Source organism: Mustelus asterias, chromosome 10 (assembly GCF_964213995.1).
Source record: "Mustelus asterias chromosome 10, sMusAst1.hap1.1, whole genome shotgun sequence".
NCBI classification, from domain to species: domain Eukaryota; kingdom Metazoa; phylum Chordata; class Chondrichthyes; order Carcharhiniformes; family Triakidae; genus Mustelus; species Mustelus asterias.
Genome location: NC_135810.1, coordinates 119,228,233 through 119,245,202, shown reverse-complemented (window position 1 = coordinate 119,245,202; position 16,970 = coordinate 119,228,233). Strand labels below are relative to the sequence as shown.

Sequence of the window (16,970 nt, the reverse complement as noted above, 5' to 3'; positions counted from 1 at the left end):
GTAGGCATAGGGCCTGGGTGGGATTGGTGTCGGTGCAGACTTGATGGGCTGAATAGCCTCCTTCTGCACTGTAGGGATTCTATGATTCTACTCTGCTTCACTGTTTGGGGGCAAGAGGCCCGAGTTCATATCCAGCTTAGATTCACAACATGGAGCATGAAATGAATCATATCCAGCTTGGTGCGCTAAACGTGTCGCAACAATATCACAAACAGGCAGGTACTTTGATAGAATTTCAATTTGTTGGCACGCCAATGCTGCATGCCAATGCTGCATGCCACTCATACCATTCAGCATGTTGAGGCCAAATAAGCCCACTTTACATCATTGCTGGGTGGCAGCAAGCATTGAATCATTGAATCCGTACAGTGCAGGAGAAGGCCATTCGGCCCATCGAGCCTGCACTGACAACAATCCCACCCATGGTATTTACCCTGCAGTTTAGCATGGCCAATCAACCTAACCAGCACTTCTCTGGAGTGTGGGAGGAAACCAGGGCATCTGGAGAAAACCCACACAGACATGGGGGGAACGTGCAGACTCCACACAGACAGTGACCCGAGGCCGGAATTGAACCCGGGTCCCTGGCGCTGTGAGGCAGCAGTGCTAACCACTGGGCCACCGTGCCATCCCTGAATACAAGTCATGTAAAAGACAACAATCATTTAATGGTAAGTGTATTTACATTTTAAATGTAAAATGTACATTTTACATCTTAATAGCTTCTCTTTCTTTTCCTATTGTCACTAAGTTCCATGTGAGCCATTGTGCCACATCAATGTCATGTGTTTCACCCAACGCCATTACTGGCTCCAGTGGGAATCCTCCTGTTCCAACCATATCTAAGAACAACGACTTTGCATTTATACAGCGTTTATCATGACCATCAGACTTCTGAAAGCACTTTCCAGCCAAAGAAGTCTTTTTGGAAGTGGAGACAATTCAGCCAATATACGCATAACAAACTCTCACAAACAATACTGCGACAATGGCCAGATAGTCTGTTGTAATATTGACTGAGGGATAAACATTGGCCAGGATACTGGGGTGAACCCCCTTGCTTGTCATCAAAGTTAGTACATGGAGTTTTTGCCATCCACACACATAGTAAGATGGGGTCTTCATTTAAGGACTCATTCAAAAGACAGCCCCTTTAACAGTTCAGCTGTCCCTCAATGCTGCACTGGTACCCTCCAGAGCAGGCAACTTCCTGGTGAAGCTTCTTTGCACCCTCTCCAAAGCATCCACATCGTTCTGGTAGTGTGGCAACTAGAACTGCACGCAATACTCCAAATGCGGTCTAACTAAAATGAAAAACAGAACGATGTGCAAAAAGCAATCATAACGTAGCTTAATGCAAAAGGCCAGAATCATTTTCTTAGGGTCTATTGCAGCATTATACTGCTGTCTTCTGAAAGCAAGGAGAATCCTTTGGAGGCATAGAATAGAAGAAACTGAAATAATGAATAAGAGGGCTCTGTTTATTATCTTGCACATGCTCTGCACGTTACGTGAATTCTCGAGATAACGCGAGGGCGCAACCTCAGAGTGAAGGGACGCTCCTTTAAAACTGAATTGAGGAGAACTTTCTTCAGTCAGAGGGTGGTGAATCTGTGCAACTCATTGCCACAAAGGGCTGTGGAGGCCAAGTCATTGAGCATCTTTAAGACAGAGATAGATAGGTTCTTGATCAATAAGGAGATCAAGGGCTACAGGTAAAAGGTAGGAGAATGGGGATAGTATCATATCAGCCATGATTGAATGACAGAGCAGACTCGATGGGCCGAATGGCTAATGCTGCTCCTATACCTTATGGTCTTATTTAAAGTGAGGTGAAACCTTTTTCAAGGAAAAAAGGATGTAGGCCTCATCTACAGGTATCCCAAAACCTCTGGAGTAAAAGGGAAACCCAAAGAACGCAAGAACTAGGAGCAGAAGTAGGCCATTTGGCCCCTTAAGCCTGCTCTGCCATTCAATAAGATCATGGCTGATCTTTTTGTGGATTCAGCTCCACTTACCCGCTCGCTCACTATAACCGTTAATTCCTTTATGTTCAAAAATCTATCCATCCTGGTCTTAAAAACATTCAACGAGGTAGCCTCAACTGCTTCACTGGGCAGGGAATTCCACAGATTCACAATCCTTTGTGTGAAGAAGTTCCTCCTCAACTCAGTCCTAAATCTGCTTCCCCTTATTTTGAGACCATGCCCCCTAGTTCTAGTTTCACCTGTCAGTGGAAACAACTTCCCTGCTTCTATCTTATCTATTCCTTTCATAATTTTATATGTTTCTATAAGACTCCCCCCCTCATTTTTCTAAATTCCAATGAGTATAATCCTAGTCTACTCAGTCTCTCATGAGCCAACCCTCTCAACTCTGGAATCAACCTCATGAATCTCCTCTGCAGCCCCTCCAGTGCCAGTATATCCTTTCTCAAGTGAGGCGACCAAAACTGTACGCAGTACGCCAGGTGTGGCCTCACCAGCACCTTGTACAGCTGCAGCATAACCTCCCTGTTTTTAAACTCCATCCCTCTACCAATGAAGGACAAAATTCCAAAAAAGACGAAATATTTTGAATGAAGTCCTTCCTGAAATGCCAACATATTTCTCTTAACAATGCTGACAGACCTACTGTATATTTTATCAATGTTTATTTTTATTTGTGATTCGGGGCATTTGCAGTTTACTTTCCACACATTGCTCCCCCGCTCTATCTCACCAAGACCGGTTTATATAAACTGGCACATTCAGTGGGATGTAGGTATTTGCCTGCACAAGCTGCGTGGCAATGAGAAATTTTGCAGATAAATAAGCGACCGACAATGCAAAAGAATCGCTACTGTGAATGGCATGGCACATGCAAAAGTGTCATTCTCAACCCATGGTGCTACTGTACCCAAGCCTCTGTGTTTCATGCGAGTTATAGCAAAATATCACGCCAGAAAGCTAAATAGCCTAAGGGGCACAGTTATTTTGGTTTTTTTTCCCAATGGTTCTGGGCCAGGAACAGAAAGGCAATTGAGGTTTTAAAGAGAGACGTTTAATATCTGGTGCAGTGTTCATTTTTCTGCACTGATGAGCAGCCATTGCAGGGTCCGTATCCAGTCGCAGATCAATCCTTACCTTGCAAAACTGTCTCAGCTACGAGTTGTGAAATATGTACACTTTAATATTCATATTCATCATAAAAACGGTATCCTTGCCTGAGAAAATGCCCACTTAGCATAGCGTCGATTAATGGGCTTGCATCTCACTGAACAAAAAAGCCAATCTAGTTTGGGTGACTTATTTAACTATCCAGTAATGAGCTCAATATTACATCACCTTTCAAAGGTGATAAAGGAGGGAAATTATGGAATGGTCTTTATATTTCGGGGCGGGGGACATATGAGGAACGTGGAACCTGAACAAATAAAAACACACACACTGGGCGGGATTTTCCCCACCGCGTTTGCTCCAAAACCAGAAAATCCCGCCCGAGGTCAATGGACCTTTGCATGGTCCGCCCGCGACCATGCCCGTGGCGGGCGAGACGGGAAAGTTCCTCCCACAGTCTCATTAACTGTGGATTTTACAGTGGCAGACTCGTTCTAACTATTACCGTACTGTGCAACATAATCCATTAACTGTTCTTCAAGTCCTCCTTTTATCGGGTAGACAGGGTGACATTGGCTCAGCAGCAATGAAATCCCCTGCCGCAGTCCACAGACTCTTCCCTCCCCAATTCCCTACAGTGAGGCCACATCCCATCTGACAGCGCCAGGAACATGCAGGTTGGGAACATTTCCAAACACATCCCACAACTCTGATGCATCACTGAGGAATATCAATGCACTCTACAAAATCTATCAATGCTGGCATTTGAATTAATCACTACTGGTCAATTAACTTGCCTTCTGTTACTGCTATAGTATCCATATTTTTTCTTAATTGCATCATTGAGGAGAAAGGGTTAGGCTCCATAACATGGAACCATTAAGGTTGAAAACTGGAGGAGAATAAAGCAACTCAGGGAGGCATGGTGAGAGGAAGCAAATGTTCAACTGCTATAAGCTTTGGCCTTGAAGGATGAGAAAAGACTGCTCGAAGGAAGAACTGAGTTTTAGAACATTGGCAAAGGAGGAGGAGCAGAGAATGCGATGAATCTAGATCTCAGCAGCAAAGAGGAGAACATTTGGAGCTTAGAAAGACCAGAAGATGAAAGTTCAGCAAAAAACAAAGACTGCAACAGTATTGACAATTGATAAAGTAAAGTCAGGAAAACCTGAAACACAATACAGGGAACAAAGGGAATGCTCAAAGACAAGAGGTGCTGAATATACTCGATGAATAAAACATCCCTTGCATCATGAAGTTGTAATGCCTCATGACTGCTTTATTTGTAGTGACATAAAAGACTGTTTACTTTTATTCTCATTCTCGAATTCTACAAGTCTTCAGAGAGAATAGTAACAAGGATAGAATTGGGTTTCATCTTTCGGCACCGCTTCCTAAGACAGAAAACTCTTGTCCTATTCAAAAAGTAGATTCATGAGAACATAAAGAACTAGGAGCAGGAGTTGGCCATCTGGCCCCTCGAGCCTGCTCCGCCATTCAATAAGACCATGGCTGATCTTTTCGTGGACTTGGATCCACTTGCCCGCCCATTCACCAGAACCCTTCATTCCTATACTGTTCAAAGATTTACCTCTCTTTGCCTTAAAAACAAGATTCATTTTTATTTTAATAAAATGGCACATTCCAATTTCTCCCCTCCTCTCAGAGGTGACACAGAGTTTGGTTCTGTGGCCAAACGGAATAAAGAACATACATTTGGTCTCGGTGACTGTGCTAGTTTATTATAGCTTTACAACCAAAAGATTACAAGCTAGCTCCAATTGGCACCATAATTGAGCATCAAAAACTTTTTAAAGGCTTTATATATTTATTTTTTCTGATGTAACTTCACTCTTTGGATCTTACTGTGTCAGGAAAGGGTGAAATTATTCCCATTTGCATTGTTTATTTAAAGCTTATTTATTTATTAGTCACAAATAGGCTTATATTAACACTGCAATGAAGTTACTGTGAAAATCCCCGAGTCGCCACACTCTGGTGCCTGTTCGGGTACACTGAGGGAGAATTTAGCACGGCCAATGCACCCTAACCAGCACGTCTTTCGTACTGAAATCAGTCATGGTGTTCCACTGTGATGTATCAGAGCATTGGGATGCAAGTTGCGTGGGAAATTTCCCCAATCCACACATTCTTGGTCCTTCGTGTGGGATGTAGTGTTGTCCCTCTCTATTGGGTGGAAAAAGTCTGGACTGCTACCATGGATCTCATATCAGCTGGACCAGGACTACCATTTTAAACAAGCTGACTTATTTTTATCAACTGCAGGATTTCATCCATTCATGTAGTGACATAGACACCCAAGTGTCGACAGCTTAATCAACATTGGGAAAGCCAAAAAGTCTCAGTTTGATCTGACTGGATGACCAGACACATCCTCTCTGGTGGAGTGAGTGCTACAATCAATAAAAGTATTAGTCATAGAATCTCGACAGTGCAGAAGAGGCCATTCAGCCCATCGAGTCTGCACCGACTCTCTGACAGAGCACCTTACCCAGGCGCTCTCCCCTGCCCTTTCCCTGTAACCCCACACATCTTCCATGGCTAATTCATCTAACCTACACATCTTGGGACACTAAGGGGCAACTTAGCATGGCCAATCCACCTAACCTGCACTTCGTTGGAGTGTGGGAGGAAACCGGAGCACCCGGAGGAAACCCACGCAGACACGGGGAGAACGTCTGTGTGGAGTTTGCACCGTCACCCAAGGCCGGAATCAAACCCGGGTCCCTGGAGCTGTGAGGCAGCAGTGCAAACCACTGTGCCGGCTTATTGTGCATTGGATATCAACTCTACTGAAGTACCAAACACTGAAATCATACTCCAACACCTACCACACAACATGAAGATCAAGGAAAATCGATCAGTGTGCTAAGGAATTCAAGGAAACTGGGACTACGGAGGGAGGTTAGCTAGAATGTGTTCATTGAAAAAAGTGGCAGAGTGGTGAAACACAATCCCTGGTAAGATCACTGCAGCAGACAGCATCAATGGCTTTATGGGGCATTCAATACGATTCGAGAGTGGAGGGTGAGGAAAGAGAGTGATTAAAAATTCTCATGCCCCATAAAATTTGCTTTACGACACAAACTGAACGACGCCACGGCAGACTGTATTGTATTGTATTGGTTTATATTCTCTTGCTTGTGGGAGTTTGAGGGGTGATTTGGTCGAGTTGTTCAAAGCGCTAAAAATTCAATAGGGTGGCTCCAGAAAGAAATACTCAGGTGAAGGAAATAAAGAACGAGGAGACCATCTTAAAGTTAGAACAAGCTAATTTAGGAGGGAAATCATTCAGCATTTTATCACACAAAGGGAAGTAGAAATCTGGAATCATCTTTCAAAGGGCTTTGAAAGCTCAGGATCTATTGGAACTTTCTAGATGTTGACGAAAGAACTTTGTTAGGTAAGGGAGGAAAGCCGAGCAAATAGAATTGATAGAAGATTCTGAGGGACACGGAGAGAGTGGATAAGGAGCAGCTGTTCCCCTTAATTGAAGAGGAAGTCATGAGGGGACATAGGTTCAACGTGAGGGGCAGAAGGTTTGGAGGATGTGAGTGAAAAGCTTTTTTTTAAACCAGGGGTGGGGGGATGTGGGGGGCTGTGTGTGTGTGTGTGGGGTGGTGGTGACGGTCTTGAATGCGCCTCCTGGGAGGGTGGTAGAGGCGAGTTGGCTCACATCCTTTTCAAAAGTATCTGGATGAGCACTTGGCCCGTCATGGGCCAAGTGCTGATAAATGGGATTAGGTGGGAGGTCAGGTGTTTTTCGTGTGCCGATGCAGACTCGAAGGGCCGAAGGGCCTCTTCTGCACCCTGTGATTCTATGAATTGAGATATGTTCGGCCATAATGTAACTAAATACAATTCCATCTGATCTTCCCCCCACAAAGTCTCCTGGAGTCCTTCAGCACAACGAACCTATCTATACTGTTGATGAGAATTGGTGTAAGCAGCAGGAGGGGTTGAATGGCCTACTCTTGTTCATTTGATTCTATTGGGTCAACACTAGATGGAAAGCTACTTGTCGTGTATCTCAACAAATTGACAACGTGGAAAAATGGTTAGAAAATGAAATTATTTCAGTAACGGAGTCATTGAAAACACACAACACAAGAAACAAAAATATTTAGAAGGCAGGTTTAAAAACGAAGAGAACTTGGTTACTTTTATCGCTTGCTCCGGGGAAGAACCTGAGCCTGTCTTTCCTCTTCTTTTCTTCAGGAGCCAAAGGAAGGGGTTTGGAGCCGTGGTTTAGGTTGCCAGGGTCTTTGCTGCCGCCACCAATCATGGTGCTGGTGTTCCTCATGGGCGGAGCTGGAGGCTTGTCTTCCACTTCACCATTATCTGACATCTTCAGTCACAGCTACCTATCACTGCGGAAACAAAGACAGCAAGGTTGTAACTTTGTGATTGCTCCCCCCCCCGCCCGCTTGCCAACTGGAAAGAAAACATATCTCAATTATGAGCACTGAAATCCAGGAGGGAGAGAGAGAGTCAGGAAAGTCAAAATTTCAAATCAGAATAAAATAGCATGTTGATAAGTCCCTATTAAACTTGACAAAGCAATTCGATTAGAAGATTATATTCATTTGGAGTTGACCACTTTAGCTGAATGCTACCTTCATAGCATCATAGAAATTCTACAGTGCAGGAGGCCATTCAGCCCATCGAGCCTGCACTGACAACAATCCCACCCCAGGCCCTATCCCCACACATTTACGCTTCTAATCCCTCTAACCTACACATCCCAGGAAACAAAGGGGCAATTTTGCATGGCCAATCAACCTAACCCACACATCTTTGGATCGTGGGAGGAAACCGGAGCACTCGGAGGAAACCCATCACCAATATTTAGAGTGCTCATTTCATATCTGCTCTATGGGTAGCCTAGTAACACGGGATGGCTACACTGCTAGATCCTGAGCAGAGGACACATCCGTTGAAATCCTACAGTGCAGAAAGTGGCCATTCGGCCCACTGAATCTTCGCCAACTCTCCAAAAAGAGTATCCCACCTAGGCCTCCCCTCCATCCACCTGACCCCGCGCATTTGCCATAGCTGATCCACCTAACCTACACATCGTTGGACACTAAGGGTCAATTTTGCATGGCCATACCACCTAACCAGCACATCTTTGGACTGTGGGAGGAAACTGGAGCACCCGGAGGAAACCCACGCAGACAGGGGGAGAACGTGCAGACTCCGCACGGACAGTGACCAGAGTCAGAAATCGAACCCAGGTCCTGGGCACTGTGAGGCAGCAGTGCTAATCACTGTGCCACCGTGTGCTGCCAGAGAGAGAGAGAGAGAGAGAGAGATAGAGAGAGAGAGAAAAAGAGAGAGAGAGAGAAAGAGAGAGGAAAAAAGAGAGAGAGATGGGGCTGGGCAAAGATAGAAGTTGGAGTGTAGTTTTTTCATATCCAGGACTTGAGCTTCAATTCGAGTCAAGTTGGTGTGAATGGATGTTTCCTTTCTCCAATACTTGCAGGAATCCTGTAAAGGATTATCAGGAGCACATGATACTGACGCAACTATGATACAATGTCACGTAAGTAACTAAGATCTGGCGGGGGAAGCAGAAGTCCAACCTGGTGCAGTGTGACTGAGATGTACATAGAGCTGTGAATAAATAATCTTGGCTTTTCTACATACTACAGCCTTAAGTAGCTTCCTTAGGGAAACAGTCAAACCCTAAAGAACCCAATCCAGACCTTGAACTCATAAAGAAGCAGGTCCTAAATGAAATTAGTTTTGGGACGGTTTCAAATCGTCAAAATGCCATAACTCAGCACAAATTTGCAGTTACGAGAAACAGACGAGGTCAGTTCCAAGCCATTAATTATCAAGAATCAGTGAAGCTCTTTATATTAAGAAAAATGATTGAGGCTTCAGTGGAGCAAATGAAGAAGAACCATTTCCACCGTTTGATGTGTCAGTAACAAAAGAGTACAAATTTAAACTTAACACTGAGACAACAAGCCAGTGACGCCCATGTCCCATGAATGAATAAAAAGGGAGAATTTAAGAGATAGTTGTGAATCAAGAGTGGCAAATTGTCTCATCGGAAACAGTATTTGAAGCAGTATTTGTCAAGAGATTTTTCTTACAAAGGGAAGGGGATAAATATTTGAAGTTAAAATTCAAAGAACATCAGTGAGGGCCAGGAGAAGAATGTAATGGGAATACATTTTGCATAGAACATACATAAGCGCAATGGGTCAAATGGTTGTTGGGCGGCACAGTAGCACAGTGGTTAGCACTGCTGCCTCTCAGCTCCAGGGGCCCCCCCGAGTTCGATTCGGTCACTGTCTGTGTGGAGTCTGCCCTTGTCTGCATGGGTTTCTTCCGGGTGCTCCAGTTTCCTCCCACGGTCCAAAGATGTGCGGCTTAGATGCATTGGCCATGCTAAATTGCCCCTTAGTGTCCCGGGATGCATAGGTTAGAGGGATGAGTGGGGTAAATAAATGGTGTTACGGGGATAGGGCCTGGGTGGAATTGTTGTCAGTGCAATGGGCTGAATGGCCTCCTTCTGCACTGTAGGGATTCTATGATTCTATTCCACCTGTGTGGAGCAGAGTGGGCTCGTAGGGCTGAATTGCCTACTCCCGCTCCTAATTGCTACATTCCTATGTTCCTTTGCAGAGAAATTGTATGATTCTATAAGTGATGCAGAAAGGAAGGAAAGGCTTGTATTATTGCAGCACCTTTCATGACCTCAGGATATCCCAAAGCACTTCATAGCCAATAATGAGCTTCTGAATCGTAGTCACTGTGGCATTGCAGGAAACATAGCAGCTAGCGTGTGCAGAAAGCTCCCACACACTCAATGTCAAAAATCAGATACTGTTAAGCCATTAAAATTGAGGGAGACACATTTGTTCGGATAGCAGGAAGAACTTTTGTTCTTCCCCGACTAGTACATCCATCTGAGCAAAATGTCTCAGCTCAAATGTCTTCATCTGAAAACGGGCATCTCTGACAGAGCAGCAAGTCTCACCACCCCATCGGAGTGCCAGCCTGGATTTGATTTGAGTTATTATTGTCACATGTATTAATACAGTGAAAAGTATTGTTTCTTGCGCGCTATACAGACAAAGCATACCATTCATAGAGAAGGAAACGAGAGGGTGCAGAATGTAGTGTTACAGTCATAGCTAGGGTGTAGAGAAAGATCAACTTAGTGCAAGGTAAGTCCATTCAAAAGTCTGACAGCAGCAGGGAAGAAGCTGTTCTTGAGTCGGTTGGTACGTGACCTCAGACTTTTGTATCTTTTTCCCCATGGGAGAAGGTGGAAGAGAGAATGTCCGGGGTGCGTGGGGTCCTTAATTATGCTGGCTGCTTTGCCGAGGCAGCGGGAAGTGTAGACAGAGTCAATGGATGGGAGGCTCATTTGTGTGATGGATTGGTCTACATTCACAACACTTTGTGGCTCCTTGCAGTCTTGGGCAGAGCAGGAGCCATACCAAACTATGATATAACCAGAAAGAATGCTTTCTATGGTGCATTTGTGTGTTCAAGTCTCTGGGCCCACAATCTCTTGACTCGGAGGCAAGAGCAATACCCACCGAGCCATAGGTGATAATATAAAATAGAAATCTTACACGGTGGCACAGTGGTTAGCACTGCTGCCTCACTGTACCAGGGACCCGGGTTCGATTCCCGGTCTGGGTCACTGTCTGTGCGGAATCTGCATGTTCTCCCCGTGTCTGCGTGGGTTTCTGCCAGGTACTCCTGTTTCCTCCCACAGTCCGAAAGACGTGCTGGTTAGGTGCATTGGCCATGCTAAATTCTCCCTCAGTGTTCCCGAACAGGGGTCGGAGTGTGGTGACTGGGGGATTTTCACAGTAACTTCATTGCAGTGTTAATGTAAGCCTACTTGTGACACTAATAAATAAAACTTAAACTTACACCACTGCCTGTTACATTGGTGTAAGATTGCACATGAACTTAAGTCTAAAAGTGCAATACTTTGCATCTGGGTGTTATCTAACCTGGACTGATTGGCTGATATTAAATGGGAAGGGTGGGGTATTCCATTTGTCAATATGGATGCTCTCATATAAATGAAAGAGGGGAATATTTCTACCACCAATGCTGTTTCCTCCAAACTCAATCTGTGGCAAATTCTGTTGAGTGCATTATTACATTTCTATTCCAGAAAAATCAAAAGTGCCGACTGTTCAGCAAGTTTCTCCACACAATACCCGAGCACTCTGGTTGAGAAAATTCCCCATTTAGTTTGAAGACCGTGTGGTTGCTCTCAGCCAGTGTCCTGGAAAGTGAAGGGCAGCTGGGCAGTTTGGGTTGAGGACCAGCGAGATAAACACAAGCAAATGTTCCTGCGCTTGATAGCTACACAGCAAGACCTGCTGAAAACGTGTGTGGGCACCAATGTCAAGGGCAGCAATGAATTCTCTGCAATACATCTTTCAATTGGACAGCCTTGCAACAGCCACAATCAAGAACTGGTGGGCACACACTGATGCCTTCATAATTGCAGGATCAATGTATGTTACCGACTAGCAGGGATAGATTTGCACCCATCACTTCCTTCAGAGCATTACCAGGCAAGAAGAAAAGTATGAATCATAGAATCTCTACAGTGCATAAGGAGGCCATTCGGTCCATCGAGTCTGCACTGACAAGAATCCCACCCAGGCCCCATCCCCATAACCCCATGCATTTACCCTAGTTAGTCCCCCTTAAATTAAGGGGCAATTTAGCATGACTAATCCACCTAACTTGCACATCTTTGGACTGTAGGAGGAAACCGGAGCACCTGGAGGAGACCTACGCAGACATGAGGAGAATGTGCAGACTCTTCACAGACAGTGACTCAAGCCTCGAATCGAACCCGGGTCCCTGGCGCTGTGAGGCAGCAGCGCTAATCATTGTGCCACCCCGTATGAGATATAATTCCAAAAATAAGGAGGCAAAGAAATTGGGAAAGAGAAAGTGAGAGACAGAGAGAGAGAAAGGAAATGCTAAGTGCAAAAGGGAAGAGAAAGCATTGGCAAGACCCAGAACAAAACGGGAAAAAAATATACATCAAAGAGCCACTCAAAGCTAAGTCAGCGGAACACATTTCCTGCTGATTAATTCAGCATCCAACAAGCTGTCTAGCTTATTGACTAACTCAGCAAGTTTGCGGATGACACGAAGATGGCTGGACTTGCGGATAGCGAAGAGCATTGTCGGGCAATACAGCAGGAAAGAGATAGGCTGGAAAATTGGGTGGAGAGGTGGCAGATGGAGTTTAATCCGGATAAATGCGAAGTGATGCATTTTGGAAGAAATAATGTAGGGAGGAGTTATACAATAAATGGCAGAGACATCAGGAGTATAGAAACACAGAGGGACCTAGGTGTGCAAGTCCACAAAACCTTGAAGGTGGCAACACAAGTGGAGAAGGTGGTGAAGGCAGCATATGGTATGCTTGCCTTTATAGGACGGGGTATAGAGTATAAAAGCTGGAGTCTGATGATGCAGCTGTATAGAACGTTGGTTAGGCCACATTTGGAGTACTGCGTCCAGTTCTGGTCGCCGCACTACCAGAAGGACGTGGAGGCGTTAGAGAGAGTGCAGAGAAGGTTTACCAGGATGTTGCCTGGTATGGAGGGTCTTAGCTATGAGGAGAGATTGGGTAAACTGGGGTTGTTCTCTCTGGAAAGACGGAGAATGAGGGGAGATCTAATAGAGGTGTACAAGATTATGGAGGGGATAGATAGGGTGAACGGTGGGAAGCTTTTTCCCAGATCAGAAGTGACGTTCACGAGGGGTCACGGGCTCAAGGTGAGAGGGGCGAAGTATAACTCAGATATTAGAGGGATGTTTTTTACACAGAGGGTGGTGGGGGCCTGGAATGCGCTGCCAAGTAGGGTGGTGGAGGCAGGCACGCTGACATCGTTTAAGACTTACCTGGATAGTCACATGAGCAGCCTGGGAATGGAGGGATACAAATAATTGGTGTAGTTGGACCAAGGAGCGGCACAGGCTTGGAGGGCCGAAGGGCCTGTTTCCTGTGCTGTACTTTGTTCTTTGTTCTGACAGTGGAAGAGCTACACAAGAGTAAGAAAGAACCATGCAGGAAAAGAGGGTGAGCTTCTTCTGAGCTTTCTAAACTAAAACCCAAGCCAGATACAAATTTGTTCTCTTCGAGGTGGTGATAGCTGTCTGTGTGGAGTTTGCACATTCTCCTCGTGTCTGCGTGGGTTTCCTCCGGGTGCTCCGGTTTCTTCCCACAGTCCAAAGATGTGCGGGTTAGGTTGATTGGCTATGTTAAAATTGCCCCTTAGTGTCCTGGGATGCGTAAATTAGAGGGATGAGCGGGTAAAAATATGTAGGGATATGGGGGTAGGGCCTGGGTGGGATTGTTGTTGGTGCAGACTCGATGGGCCAAATAGCCTCTTTCTGTACTGTAGGGTTTCTATGATTTCTATGAGCTGCGGCTCAGTTGTAGCTTTAGCTTCCAAGTCACCCTCCAGAGATGTGAACTCAGAAACCTAGGCTGTCACAATTCAACATTGAGGAGGTGCTGCACTGTGGGAGGTGCCATTGTTCAGGTGAAGCAGAGAGCCCAACTACCCTCTCTACCCTAACGTAGAAGATACTTTGACACTTGTTTTAAAGGACAGCAGGACAGCTCTCTCCACTGCTCTGACCAATATTTGTCCAACAATACCTTTTCTTTAAAAAGAAAGCAGATTAATGGGTTGTTATCACTGTGCTGTGTGCAAATGGGCTTCTGCGCTTCTTACCTCATGTGAGACAGTGGCATAGCGGTAATGGACATTGGGCTAGTAAATCACAGGTCCAGATTATTGCTTTGGGGCATGGATCCAAATCCCACCATGGCAGCTGGTGGAATTTGAATTCGATGAATAAAATCTGGAATTTTTAAAAAAAGGCTAGTCTTAAAGTACAGTTTATTTATTAGTCACAAGTAGGCTTACATTAACACTGCAATGAAGTTACTGTGAAAATCCCCTAGTCGCCACACTCTGGCACTTGTTCGGGTACACTGAGGGAGAATTTGGCATGACCAATCCACCTGACCAGCACATTTTTGGGAGGAAACTGGAGCACCCGGAGGAAACCCACGCAGACACGGGGAGAACATGCAAACTCCACACAGACAGTGACCCAAGCCGGGGAATCGAACCCAGGTCCCTGGCGCTATGAGGCAGCAGTGCTAACCACTGTGCCACCGTGCCACTCTTAGTAATGGTGACCATGAAACTTCTGTAAAAACCCATTTGGTTCACTAATGTCTTTTAGGGAAGGAAATCTGCCACCCATACCTGGTCTGGCCTACATGTGACTCCAGATCCACAGCAAAGTAGTTGACTCTCCACTGCCCTCTGAAATGGCCCAGCAAGCCTCTTAGTTTATGGTCAATTGGGTATGGCCACATGCCATGAAAGAATTTTTAAAAAATCAATCGTACATCATGAGCTTTAAAATGCTTTGAGACATCCTGTAGCGATGAAGGGCACTCTCCGAATCCAAATTCCTTCTTGAGTCAGTAACCAGGGGACACAGATTTACGATGAGTCGACAGAAAGATTTTTTTTAGTTGAAACAAAGTGAGATTGTGTGTTTAGGAATACATTGCCTGAAAGCGTGCTGGAAGTAGATTTAATCGTAACACCATGAAGAGAACTCGCATAAAACTTGAAGGAGAAAAAACTTACAGAGGAGAGCGAAAGATTGGAAATAATTGGTAGCCGAACCAAAGGAGCCAACATTCTCTACAACTCTATACAAGTTGAACAACCTCGTTAGGAAAGAAAGTTACGTAGTCTGTTGTTGGTATTTAGGATCAGGTGGCCATTCAGATGAATTAAATTCACCTTAATTGCCGCCATCCTCTGGGTTCAAATCCAATCTGCTGCAAAGAGGTGAAACCAGTGCTTTTTTAAAAAACTCCCACCTGTGTTATTTCGTTTGTTAGTAATAGTTTATGGGAAAAATCAAATTTAAACCAGTTAACGCCACGCAATGCAGTTCTGAATCCTCAAATTGTTCACACCACTAACTGAGCCACATGTGTACTCACACAGCAGTACAATGTTCTGTACAATGCACAGCTATCTACTGTTATAACTGCTTAAAATGCCAAAGGTAAACCGTCTACCTAGTTACTGTGCAATGAAAATGGGTATAACAGAATGGAGTTTCTCCTGCTCTTCAAGCCATGCATGTATCTGGGTACAAGATGATTTGGGAATTTTGTGTGCTAGGAGTTACCCACGTAACCACAATGCATTTAAGTCTCCTTGATCTTGGATGGCATGGTGGCACAGTGGTTAGCACTGCTGTCTCACTGCGCCAGGGACCCGGGTTTGATTCCGGCCTTGGGCGACTGTCCATGTGGAGTCTGCACGTTTCTCCGTGTCTGCGTGGGTTTCCTCCGGGTGCTCCATTTTCCTCCCACAGTCTGAAAGACGTGCTGGTTAGGTGCATTGGCCGTGCTAAATGTCCCCTCAGTGTACCCGAACAGGCACCGGAGTGTGGCGACTACAGGATTTACACAGTAACTTCATTGCAGTGTTAATGTAAGCCTACTTGTGACAATAATAAATAAACTCTAAACTTTTGCATCTGCCCATCAAGCCCAACGTCTGAAAGGATCACCGTCAACAACATTGAGTTGGGGTCATGGCCATAGAAGCAAGTATCCCAAAACTGGTCTGTTTGTGGGAGGAAGGTTTCAACATTCTGCCCAGATCTTCAAGTGCAGCAGCAATTGTTTGTCGCACTTCAATTTGCATTATTTTATGAAAAAAACATTATCCTCGATGAGGGCTGCTCTATTTCTCTTTTTTTTCTGGCATAAATACAAGTCTCATTAAAAATTGAAAAGCTTCCCCAAATGAACATGCGGTATGTAACGTGCGTGAATTATGCTTAAAATGAGCTGTGCATTGAAACTTGTAATTTTAAAACCGTCACAAAATTTCCCAACCCAAAAAAACAGAAATATTCAGCAGGTCAGGCAGCATCCGTGATGGGAGAGACAGGGTTAACATTTCAGGTCAATGACCTTTCGTGAGGACAGGGTGACCCGACACGCTCGGTATTTCTAATATCTGCCGTTTTTGAGTTTTGAGCATTCAAAGTGTTCTGTATACCCACCCCCGGCCATATCTGCAATGCTTCAGATCGGATGTATTCCACATTTGGGGATTTTAGGTCCTGTATGGTGCACTTAATATTATACAAGTACAAGAAATACAAGACTGTTTATTTTATTTTTGTCAATTACATCTCAACAAAGGAAGAATCAGCATCAGAAGGAATGTCAGGAGTGGGGGCTGCTATAGATGGATGGTCACAGTAAGAAGTTTAACACCAGCAGGTTAAAGTCCAATAGGTTTATTTGGTAGCAAAAGCCACAAGCTTTCGGAGCCTTCTTCAGGTGAGTGGGAATTCTGTTCACAAACAGGGCATATAAAGACACAAACCCAATTTACAGAATAATGAATGGTTGGAATGTGAATACTTCTTACAGCTAATCAAGTCTTTAAGATACAAACAATGTGAGTGGAAAGAGCATCAAGACAGGTTAAAGAGATGTGTATTGTCTCCAGACAGGACAGCCAGCGAGACTCTGCAGGGGTCCAGGCAAGCTGTGGGGATTACAGATAGTGTGACATGAACCCAATATCCCAGTTGAGGCCGTTCTCATGTGTGCGGAACTTGGCTATCAGTCTCTGCTCAGTGACTCTGCGCCGTCGTGTGTCGTGAAGGCCGCCTTGGAGAACGCTTACCCGAAGATCAGAGGCCGAATGCCCATGACCGCTGAAGTGCTCCCCAACAGGAAGAGAACAGTCTTGCCTGGCGATTGTCAAG

The 16,970-nt window shown here is 45.0% G+C and overlaps 1 protein-coding gene across 3 annotated transcripts in view; it reads right to left on the bottom strand.

Annotated features, from left to right (window-relative positions):
• The window catches only part of pak1 (p21 protein (Cdc42/Rac)-activated kinase 1), a 240,097-nt gene that overhangs the window by 98,765 nt on the left and 124,362 nt on the right, over positions 1-16,970 (bottom strand). For all 3 annotated transcript variants that reach the window (XM_078222572.1, XM_078222573.1, XM_078222574.1), the window contains exon 2: positions 7,281-7,489. In XM_078222572.1, the coding sequence (XP_078078698.1) occupies positions 7,281-7,467 (187 nt within the window). In that variant the 5' untranslated portion in view covers positions 7,468-7,489. The remainder of the gene's footprint in view (positions 1-7,280; positions 7,490-16,970) is intronic.